This window comes from Hippoglossus stenolepis, chromosome 17 (assembly GCF_022539355.2).
Source record: "Hippoglossus stenolepis isolate QCI-W04-F060 chromosome 17, HSTE1.2, whole genome shotgun sequence".
Lineage (NCBI taxonomy): Eukaryota > Metazoa > Chordata > Actinopteri > Pleuronectiformes > Pleuronectidae > Hippoglossus > Hippoglossus stenolepis.
The window spans coordinates 11,733,771-11,745,965 of NC_061499.1; the positions used below are offsets into that span (position 1 = coordinate 11,733,771).

Sequence of the window (12,195 nt, forward strand, 5' to 3'; positions counted from 1 at the left end):
ACTTTCAGGCTCTGTAGTTATATTAGGATGTTGTCAGCTATATTCACATCCTGAGCTTTTAAAACACTTCAGTAGTGTCCTGAGTTCCAAAGCAGTGAGAGGTCCACACTTTGTTTCTCATTAAGATGAAACGCTCTTAGGAGTGTGACAGCTTCCACGGTCCAGGACGTTCTTCTCCCAGAGCTCAACACTTTGAGATGAAAAAAAACTCAATCCAACAGCCTCATATTTTTAGATGCTTCACAATACTATTTTCAATAAACTTCACAAGAAAAATGCAAATACCCGTCAGATCAGATATTGTTTTGAGCCTTGATCACCACTTAAAGACATGACACGATATTGTGTGTTCCTGTTGTTCTGATAGGTCCGGACATGGATCCTCATTGTCGGATACACCACAGCTTTTGGAGCCATGTTTGCCAAGACCTGGAGGGTGCACGCCATCTTCAAAAATGTGAAGATGAAGAAGAAGGTTGGGAACAAATTTTAAGTATTCAAGTGATTAAAGGGTTATTTATTAGATTGTACAGCAGAGAGAAAAGTCAAATATCTTTTCTCATCAATTTATTTTTAACACAACTTTTCTTGTCACTGGCCAGTATGTACATGTGAATCTTCCTGGTCAAATCCGGATTCTGAACCTTTTATTTTTTATCCCATCATGTCTGTCTGTTAAGCCTTCCACCCATTAACATCTGGGTTTTGCCTGCAATGGGAATGGATACAATCAGCATTCACTCCCAGATCAAATGAGCCTGCAGTAGATTCAGGTTTTTATCGGTTCCAGCTACGACTGGCTGTGATGAACGGGCTGTCTTCTTCTTTATCTTGGCAGTCTACATGCTGGTTCTACACCATTACCAGCACAACATTAAGATGCGCTTTGAACGTCCGGATGTAGGTGCATAAATAGCCATGAGGGTTTTTTGTACTTATTGGTTTTTCACTGCATCGTGAAAGAAACAGCACTGGCAAGACAGCAAGGTTTCCAACGCATACGTGACGGCAAACATGACTCACCAGGGAAAATAAGCAGGAAGGAAAACTCTGCTTCTGGCAATACGAAAGGATGTAATTACAGTTGAAGCGAGTTTACCCATTTAAAAAACCTGCTAATTTTGGTGTAAAAGAGGTATTAGATAGGGGAAATTACCAGTTTATATAACAACAAACATCTGCACTGTAAAATTTAGACCTGATAGTCCTTACCAGGTTGCTTCATGTCTTTTCAAAGCCCAACACTGATGTGTAGGCACTTGTATTCAGACTCACGCTTTCCAACAAACACACTGAAAGACTGGCATACAAATGGCTTTTTAAAACATCTGACAAAATCAGTTTCACTAGCCTAGTTATATAAAGTGGTGCCAAGTTCACAGAGTGTTGTAACTGTGCTCGGCCTTTTTGTATTTATAGATTTAGCTCTCCCCCTCACTTTGTCTCTCTCTCTCACCCTCTTGCATATTATATTTGAAGAAGTGTGGGTGGCCTCCGAGAGAGAGAAGAAGAGAGAGAGAGAGAGAGAGAGAGAGAGAACCGGAAGAGAGAGAGGAAGGAGGGATGGATCAAAGAGATGGAGAGGTTGGAGGGATGAAGGGAAGTATAGTGGCAGATGGGAGGAAGGAAAAGCAGGGCATATGAAGGGACATGACAAACAATGTGGCACAAATGGCCACGAAAGTAGGTTGGATGCTGAAAAGAAAAAAAGAGAAAGCTGGGAAAAGGAGGACAAAAGATAGATGGAGGTGATGAAAATCCTGATTACAGGTTAAATGATGAAGGATCCATGACCTAGTTCTAATTGAGCTGTTTCCACTGTAATTTTATGGTCAGGTCAACACAAGATCCCTAACCCTGTCAAAATAAAACACACTGGATCTTGGCCTTTCACAGTTTTTTTTGTTCTAATCATTTGAGGAAAACAAAACCCTTTTTCCTCTCAAAGCACAGTAACTTTGCTCCGACCCTTCACAGCCAATTATCTCTGCTCCGTTCACCCTCTCCCAACCTCTTTCCCTTGTGAACAGAGACACAACAGCTGTTTCTTCAGAAGAAGTATTCACCCCGACCGCATACTTCAGCCTTGAAACCTCAAGATGTATTCACTGTCGGTTTAAGGCCTGTCTGTGTGTAGGAAACACACACACACACACACACACACACACACACAGCAGACACATCGCACTTCCTCCACACGGACTGAGTGCAGGTGCTTTGGCTTCAGTAGAGTGATAGCTGCTGTTGGTTCCTTGAAATCTCTGCCAGCCGCTGTCAGGGGAGAGACAAGCTGGAGTGTTAGCCATATTTTCTACAAACGGCCGGGGTGGAAGTGCATCCCTCACTCTTCCACCAACCTGCCCTCCATCTTTTTTCCCCCGCACACTGTGAGCGCACAGATTGTAAATCCTGGGTGTGTTCGATAAGGGTTCCACTTGGTGGGCTGCGGCCGGCACTCCTTCACTCCTTAAAGAGCTCACTGCCAGAGACGGCTTCGGGGGGAGGGCTGCCAATCAATCTCGTCCCTCTCCAAATACACACACACACAAACTCACACACACACACCACAGACACAGATAAACATACACACTTACAAAGGATCAACCCCTCACCCCAGCCACTGGTGACATGTTGCTGGTGACACCAACACACACATGTTGCTGGACACACACACACATGCAATTTTGTTCACATCCATGTGTACATTAACTACTTTTATGATCATTCTGTCCTTCTTTCTCAATCAAATTCACCAAACAAGGACATTAGAACAAACTGATATGTCAGAGAGCCAATAATACTGCAGGAAAGAAAATAGTAGATAACACTTCAGGTAATTGAGACTCATTGTTTGTCTCGCAGACTCAGTTGGCAGAGTAACATCACAGTTGAGCAGATGGTGGCGTACAGCTTTCTCTTTTTTGTTTTGTAACTAAAATATCACACATCTTAAATATCTTTGTTACAACTGTTCACTTGTTGGAATCATTACTAGTTTCATCAACTAGATCTTTTTCGTTTAACATGCATGTATTTTATTTGTTGTCCATGTTGGCATTAAGAAATGTCACTCCTCCTGCCAATATTTGTCCAATGCGAACACCATCAAACGACAGCACATCAAAAAACTAGAATCCCCTCACACATCTCATCCAGAGCCCACAGGTGGAGGAAGAGTGCGAGACCCCTGCGCTGCATTTGGGTGATGTGATACTTTCCAAACACAGCCCTGCCTGTGTTCCCTGACCTTTGCTTTGATCTGCGGTTCCAGACTGTCAAACGCTTTTATAAATAAAGATCACAAACAGGTCACAGCTTTCATCCCTCTAAAGTTCATGGTACAAAAGAGGAGCTTCAGTGGTTGAGCGTTGGCTCTTGTTGGGTAGATCTTTTCCACATTCTCTGGCCTCAAGGTAGCAAATAGCTTGTTGGTGGCACAGTATTGACAGGACTCATTATCCTGGGACAATGCAAAAGAGTGTCAGTATTGAATTCTGAACCAGGTCTTGGACTCACAGTTTGGCTCATTTCCTTTTCTAGTAGGTGGCTAATTGCAACTAAATTCATTGCAATTAGTCCCTGATTAGATTTTAGAATGGATGCAGCAGGGGTCTTGGCACTATGATGGGGACAAGAATCATTTGGTTCACGCGATAACAATGATCACAGAGAAATGTTATTTGAAATGGCTCTACCAACACACACACTGTTACATACCATTAGCAGATGTTGGCAAACACAATTCTCCTCTTTTCTTTCCCCTCCAGATCATAAAGGACCAGAAGTTGTTGATTATCGTTGGCGGGATGTTGCTGATCGACCTATGCATCCTCATTTGCTGGCAGGTTGTGGACCCGCTTAAGAGGACTGTGGAAGAATACAGCTTGGAGGTCAGTGTGCATTTTCAGCTTGATTTTTTTTTTTTATCTTGGTATATCATGATTTACGTCAGCTGGAAGAATCCCAGTGACACAGATTCTTGCTAAAAAAAAATGCCTGTATTTGGAGTTTGGGCAAACAAAATGTCCGCCTTGGGCTGTAGCGCGAGCATCTTTGTTGTGCTCGTTATTTTTGGGTCAGGATGTGAGCCATTGCTGCCTCCTGTGCTCATCCCGTGGCCGGACATTTGCCAGCTTGGATGTGAGACTTTGGCAAGGGCTGTTGGAAAAGAGGCTCTTGGCACCACTTTCGCCTTGCTGGAGAGGCGGCGTGGTGTAGAGTAGAAATGAACTCTGCCTCGCTGCGATTGGATTGAGAAGATTCCGATTTTCTAAGATTGGTACAGGATTAACCTAACAGTGAGCCTAGTTGGCTAAAATGAACATACTGTAGCTTTGGCTTCTGTGGCTGATGGAGTGTGACTAGTGTTCTCAGTAAGGCATGACATATTAGCACATAACTGTCAGTCGTATTAAGGGAATGCAGACTGTGAATCATTGAGGCACAACTGCAAGTTTTTTCTCAAATAATTTAATCATTTTTGCTAGAAGTTGAGTTGTTTTTCCCGCATTTTTCTGTAGTATAAAATATGTTTGCAGAAGTGCCTCACCGTTTGGTTCAACTGTCTTTGTGCTCTTCTTGCCACTAGTGTGTTTAGCAGACCGCTTAAAGACGGTATGCTAAATGCTGGACTCAGGGGGATTTTGAGCTGCATATATTTGAATAGCTTTGAGTCTAATCTTTTTTATTTTTTTTATTTTTTGAGAATATCAACTCATGCTGTTAAATAGATGGTTGAGTGTTCCACTGGTCAAACATAAAAGGGCTGCAGAACTCATTCCTCCATCTATTGAGTTGTTAAAAATATGGGCTTGCATTAATCCAAGGGTGACTAATGTGTTATGGAGCAGGTGCAGTGGATGGGGATACTGTGCAGATGAGATGGGTACTATATTTGTGTATGTCACTGCAGCTGTGGTTTGGGAAATGTGAACATATGACCATCATGTTATTCAAGACTGTCATCTGCTGTCACATTAAGGTCTTTGGTAGGTTTGTTTTCTTGCCTGTTCACTGGGTATTTCCAATTCACTGGATTTGATGGACAAAAATACCAGACCATGCTTTTTACATTAAATGTACAGTATTCCTCCCTTTATGTGCTCACAAATAAGTCAATGGAACAGGAAAGACTATTTTTACTTTACTGTTGCTGCTAACAACTGACAAGCAGGAGCAATTATTCCACTGCAGCTGAGATTAAATCATCTGTCTTTGAAGATCAGAGACCATGGATACTGCTAAGTGGAGATTTTCCCTAATGAGTTCTTTCAAGTCCCCTAGACTTCCGTATGTAGGCTACGAGACTGTTAACTGCCTCCCAAGAGCCTGAAGTCCTTCGACATCGAGGGCATTGGTTGGATCCTCATTGACCCTTCTAATAAACAGAGGTTATCAGAAGGTCACTGCAGTGAAGCAGGGTGTTATCGTGGGTATTTATGGAGACTTCCTTTGATTGTATTGAACGGATGTTGTTTGCTTGTTTGTTGCCAGGGTCCTGCAGGGGAGGGAAGTGTGTCCAACCCTGCCTTGCTCCCAGTTTTGACTCTTTTGTGTCTTCGATTAAATTAAAACTTTGTGAAGAGATAAATAGTGCTTATCTAAGAGGAGTGGGTGCAGGTCAGCCTCTTTAAGTTTTGTATCTGTCGCAGTTCGTGATGAAAATATTCCTGTTGGAGATCTTTGAAGAAATCTTTGCAAGATATTTTGCTAGACCTATTTACATTCTTGTGCTCTTTGTGTCATATTCTTAAGGTATACTTACACATTTATAAAACTCTAGACAAAGCTGTATTTCCTTTGTGATGATAGCCACTTACATATTTAAGCCTGCCTAAAGGGTGTAGCAAAGCCTTGCCTAACATATTCATTTGTGAATGTTGTCAGTGTGTGCAGTCGGGTCCTCGTGGAGTATTCTCAGACTCTAAGCCCCTGGCCAGGGGAGTGTTTTGAATATATTAACTACTCAGTGTAGGAGTCTGCAGCCCCCCTGGGGTTATGGATCTGCATGCCTGGGCTGAGGCAGAGGCCTCTCATGCCTGCCCAGCCTGCCAGATTTCCAGCACCAGCAGCACTGGACCCTTGGGGCTCAGCATGGGTAGAGGCAGCCTGGAGCTTCTCTGCGCCTGGGGCCTCCAGGTTTGACAGGTGGGACCAGAAACCAGAAGGTAACCCACATATCCAGACGGGGTAAGAACACGAGAGAGGCTTGGGAAAGACAGAGTATAGACTAACACTGTATTTAGTGTAATAAACAATCTAAACATAACAATACATTTTAAAGAATAACATAAACTTTTTGTACTACCAGGGACAGAGGAGAGTTTCCAGAACAACGTTATCACTGAAACAAATTACTCCACCTCCTCATTGATTCTAATCAGGCTGCAGCGCAGTAGGGGTCACGACGGATCCACACATAAAACACACATAGAGACATTCAACAAATATGTGGAACCTTTTGCTTCAAGGCAGTGCAACAGATCAGTGGAGCGGGGCTGGATGATATTTCATTTTCTCCCTGCTACCTGTCGCAACATGCCCCAACTAACAGAGCCCCTTGTGTTTTGAACACAGGGCTATTTCAGTCCAAACAACCACTTAGGTTAAAGATGGGGGGCTGTGTGGGGAGGAATGGGAGCATGGTGGATGGTTGGTCATAGGGCTCAGGAGCCATGAGACCTGCTCTGACTGACTAACAGTAATTGGCACAAGGAGAAGGACCATTAGGTGTTCAGTTTTCTGCGAGCCGTCACATCATGCTACACAACCCCCTCCCCTCTGCTGCAACGTCCCTTTGTGCATTGTCTTTTTCATTCTCTCTCTCTCTCTCTCTCTCTCGCTCGCTCGCTCGCTCGCTCTCTTTTCTAGTATCTATTTGAAACTATAATTCTTGTTAAAATGATTTAAATCGATTTATTGGGTTAAATGTCAGATGAACAGTATTGCAGAAGTGTCAAAGATAATACAGTTCAGATACAGACGACAGTTTGTTGTAGGTCCCCAAGTTGGGATGTAAAATTGAATGGAACGTTTTAAATGTTAATAATCAATGAGTAATGGCCTGATTCTGTCCTGCTGGCATCGGGTGGTGTTTCTCGCGGGACATTTATCATGCAGCTACAGAATTCTGCCTCCTCCAACCTTTACATTGTGGATCAGCTCCCTGGGGAAGTCGGTCTGTGGCAGCAGTGTGCAGATGGAGAAACACTTAGGAAACTCGCAGTGTGCTGCCTGAGCCACTTTTTACAGCAGCCTCTGCTAGCCACTCCTCCTTGTGCTGCAGGTCATTTGTTACACTGCGGATGATTATGTTTGTCAGGAGTCACTCAGGGTGGTCATGAAAGAGGAGATGGAGGACTTTGTCAGTATGAGAACACCAAGAATTCCCCATTGGAGTCAGTGAGGATTACAGTTCTAGGGTGCTGCTAATGGAGTTGTCCCTGTACCTCTGTGATTGGTTCTCTCTATGCTTTGTGCAAAGGCAGGAGGGCTGGAGGGGCAGTGTTTCCTGTTGACGGCTGAGGGGTCATCCGGTCAGTGGTGCTGCCTGGATTATGTGGAGAGCTGGGGAGACTGACCTCTCTTTCTCTCTCAGCTCTCTGTCTTTTCAAAATCCCCCCTCCTCCCCCCTTGCATTTTCCCTCACTGTGGAGGATTGGGAGTAACATTGACCTTGGGTTCACAGAGCTGTATCTACCTGCTGTACCCAAGGGTGCGCACTATGACAACATGGTGTTATTGAACCGTCCCAGTGCTTTCTAGTCCACCACTTTTGTTGTTGGATTCATTACACAGGAAGGTTTCCTTCACGACCCAGCCAGCGAAGAAGTGTAGATGCTGTTAACAGAAATGTTCGGGTTTTGTGAAAATACAGTGTTGAGACATTCAGGTATGACCACAAGTGCATATTTGGGAGAAAAACATTATTAAACTGAAGTGTGTTCTCCTGCCTACATCTACATCTTCATATTATAAGTGGATAACAGGCTGTCGTTGAGACTGGATTCAATTATCTTGCTTGTGCTTTATAACCAAGATTTACCCAGCAGAAACATGGACAAAGTCAATCCCCTGCATCACCGGGGGTGAACCCTCTGCTCTGAATCTAGCAAGCTAAGCTTAATGAGCTACCATTAGCAAAACTAGGGCATTCCCCTTTGCATCCTTTATTAGCATTAGCAAGAAGATGAGACGGTGAAGAGGCTGACAAGAGATCCTTCTGGAATGCTTCATAAAACTTGACTGATTTAATACCCTTCAAAATAAAAGTAAAGAACGGCCAGGGATCATGTACAGAGTTAAGTCTCAAAAAGAGACTGACCCCTGAGTCTCATTTTATGGCTGCACCAACCCTGCAGTTTTAATTATATAATGCAGATGATGTGCCACCAGAAATGACTTGTGACCTTGACATTTTCCTCAACCTTTTTCAACCAAGGCTATGATCTCCACTGAACATTAAACACAGCTATCTTAGCTGAATTCAATAAAAATGTGAAGATTAAAAGCAACTTTGCCAAGGTGATAATTGCTGCACCCCCTCTACCCCAGTTATTTAGAGTGGTCTGACCCCTGAGTCATATCAGCATGGGGAATACTGTGCATATCAGTGTCTTTTTTTCCCAGGGAGCACAGTGAGAGCAGGAATAACCGAGGCTGCTCCAGGAACATCCTAAGAATGCTGATAGAGACGTTGGGCTGCAGTGAGCAATTAGACCCATTTTGTGGCTCGTTAATAATTGAGCATTTGTTAATGGCGTAGATGTTTCACCAGAAGGGCAGACTGCCGGTTGCCATCAGATTAAGCCATGCAGTACTGACACATGTTGCAGTGTCAATGCACAAGTGTGTTGAAGCAAGTAGGAGTAGATTGTTCATTTTTGTATTTACACCTTCGTGTGTGTGTGTGCACGCGTGTGTGCACGCGTGTGTGCACGCGTGTGTTTATGCAATGACCTTGTATGTATGTATCAGCCTGTTTTAACTTCATGTGGAATCTATGTACTCACTCATGCATAGATATGATCTTATACGTATGCCTGTGTGTTTACGTACACATTATCGTCCTCTCTTGTGGTCCTGGGCATTGTCTCCTGCATAATGAAGGACAAATTGTCGAGAGAGGATGATTAGCATTCTGGTGGATCCTCCTGCAGACCCCTCTACTTGTGTCTCTCCTCCTGTCTCCTTTTCCCTCCCCTCCCTCCTCTGTCGTTTTTCCCAGCTTGGAAGTGCTGCAAGCATCGGCAGGCGGGCGAGCTGCAAAAGAATATTGCAGTGTGGCATCACCATGGTAACAGCCATGGTTTCTGACATCCATAGCGCAGAGAGCGGCACCGTTGATCCATGAGACAAAAATAGCAATTTTAGGGCACCCACTTCAGTTTGGCATGCTGAGGAGATGTTAATGTTCATGTAGCACTGGGCTATTGAACAACAGTGACAGATTGGAGCAGAAAGGTGTACAGTATATACACATGCACTCTCATGCATGCATATTTCCAGGCAGAAGTTTAGGAATGCTCACAGAGGTTTTTCTCTGCTTCCCTGCCTCTGCTGCCCCCGTCTGTGTGCAGTAAGGCAAGGAGAGAAAGAGAAAGGAAGGTGTTCCTATCGCTGTTCCCAGTGTCATATCACTGCAGTAGCAAGCCAACATACAACGCATTTTATGTGGAAATTAAGCTCAGTGTAAATTCAATCAGGAGACTTATTCATTCACAACTTATTCATTCACAACATCTCTCTCTCTCTCTCTCTCTCTCTCTCTCTCTCTCTCTCTCTCTCTCTCTTACCCTCTTACCCTGGACGAGCTGGATCACAGATCCAGCTCAACCAGGGTAAATGCCTCTGCCTGTGGAAGACTCAGCCACACCATCTGCTTCACCCTTCTGAGGTTTTTGTGGGGACAAAAGGACCAGGAAAGCGGGCTGTTCTAAAGACATCCTAAGGAGAGAAACATCTATTCTCTTTGCTGCTCTCCTGCACAAACCTCTGCTTCCATTCCAGGCCACTTCACTGCAGACAACACTTTGATCACCACCTTGCAGTCCCTGGCTGACTCCATGCAAACCATTGATGCCTGTCTCAAAACCCTAGAAAATGCTTCAACCTTCAGCTTATCTTCAGCAACCATTGCCGCCACCCAAGCCTCCATGATGCAGCCAGCCTTCACCATGCATTCATCAAACAGCGAACTTAACTCCCCGCCCAAGATCTAAATTTCTTCAAGGCAAACACTTTAATTTAGTGAGCCTTGTCCTGCCATCGGCCAAGTGCAATAAACTTCTCTCCACAGGGGGAACTGATCACCACCTTCAAGACTGCAGATCCCCAGTTAAACCGGGATTTATCTATAGGTCAGTTTCTCATTCCTGTGGTGTCGACCATGGTGTAATCTGCTCCGTCTACCCTGAAAGACAGCTGGAACTTGGCTCATATCTAAGCTTGATTAACCCTTAATCTAAAATATGGAAAAAATATATTTCATCAGTATCATAAAGAATTCACCAGCAAAGTCACTCTTTACATTTCCCAGATTTACTGCTGCAACTACTGTGGGAGCACAGGTCACAGGGCCCCCTCGGTCCCACAGTGCCATTAAACACAACCTTCGAGGCCCCTCTGCCTCACAGTCTTTCACTGACAGAAAGGGCTGTCAGCAGTTGCAAAGATACACACCCTTGGTCAGTTTGTCTCGGTGCATCAATCCATCAAGGATCCCTCCATGGAAAGAGGCATGACATGGTTCATAGACATTCTTAACAATCATCCCTCCATACCAATATATGTATAATGTTTAGCAGCAGAATTGTCATCTTTTTATCGTGGTCTTATCGCAAGCCTTTCCTCAGGTATTTAAGTTACATATGTGGTAAAGAATCTTGAGCCTGCAGTTAAAGTACCAGAAACAGCTTCTCAGTTGAAGGATGTAAACAGTAGGCACATTATCAGTCCTCACAAGCCACATAGAAGTAGCAACAAGTAAATATCCAGGGAAGAGGAGACGAGTCTTTGATCCTGTCTGCACCAAGCTTCAGACCCTATCTCTCGAATTAATCCCCTAGAGCCAATGTCAATAATGCTGCTACAGTATATTAATAAAACTAGCAGGAGCATGGGGTTTCCAAACCATGCATTACCAATGCTTTCAAAACTGTCCCCATACACCTGTTCCAGTAGAAAAAAAATGTCAACAGGTGGGTTTCCAATATTACTATGTGGTGTGCCTGAATGAAGCGCTTTGTTGGATCCAGTTTAAACGAATCCGAACGTTCGTGTACTGAAACTATAATGAAATTTGTGCCTTTAAGTTGAAAATATGCTACCAACAACATCCCTAAGCAACAGTTGCTCTTGATCCTTGGCCATTTTAACTTCATCATGCGCGTCATCCCCAGGGACAATCTGGGAGATTGGGCATGGTGTCTCCTGTGCCATATCTGTCTCTTCTCTCTAGATGAAGGGTGGCACTCTTTTTTGTTTTACGATGGGTTGACACATTCCTCTGATTCATGGCAGCGTTTCACAGATTCCACCTCATCTATTGGTTTTGAGGTTTATTTTCAAGTGCAATGGTTTTCAGGGCATTGTCTGCACTATATTAACTTTATCCTGTCAATGTAGCAGTCTATGTCTGGGGCCTGCATTTGAACCTTAATGTATCTTACTAAATACAGTTGGGTGCCATCGTCAATAGACCTGTTTTGATAAAATCCAGCTTGTGATTTTAAACCTCAGCTCCTTCATGGATTGCATTGACCTCTCTTTCCCTGGTTTATGTTCCAGTTTGGTGGTAAAATAACTCATAAAAATCATCTCTAAAGCTTCTCCTGACTGAGCTATTCCTCTTCATGGGTCAATGGTGAGATGATGTTGATTAGCTTGAAAGTGAACCTTCATTATCAGCAGAGAAGAGATGCAGCACTGATCTGACCAGAGGCTAAAGTGCCCTGTTAAATTCTCCATTACAGAAACTCAGATATCGGGTATCCATTTTTACTTTTGCCATTAAACGACATCTTAAGTGGCCCTGCTTACGTTGCATTCCTATTTCTCTTGCTGAGAAGCTGTGAAATGCCGTTTGTTGGAGTGCTGTGCTTAAAATGCTTTGTTATCAATACAATTTCTGAAAAGAGGGAAAAGTCAAATGAAAAGGCCGATTTTTGCATCTGTTTTAATTTCTACTAATATTTT

At 43.7% G+C, this 12,195-nt stretch overlaps 1 protein-coding gene across 2 annotated transcripts in view; it reads left to right on the forward strand.

Annotated features, from left to right (window-relative positions):
* Positions 1-12,195, forward strand: part of gabbr2 (gamma-aminobutyric acid (GABA) B receptor, 2) — a 168,088-nt gene that overhangs the window by 117,531 nt on the left and 38,362 nt on the right. For both annotated transcript variants that reach the window (XM_035183673.1, XM_035183672.2), the window contains 2 exons: positions 368-475; positions 3,768-3,890. In XM_035183673.1, the coding sequence (XP_035039564.1) occupies positions 368-475; positions 3,768-3,890 (231 nt within the window). The remainder of the gene's footprint in view (positions 1-367; positions 476-3,767; positions 3,891-12,195) is intronic.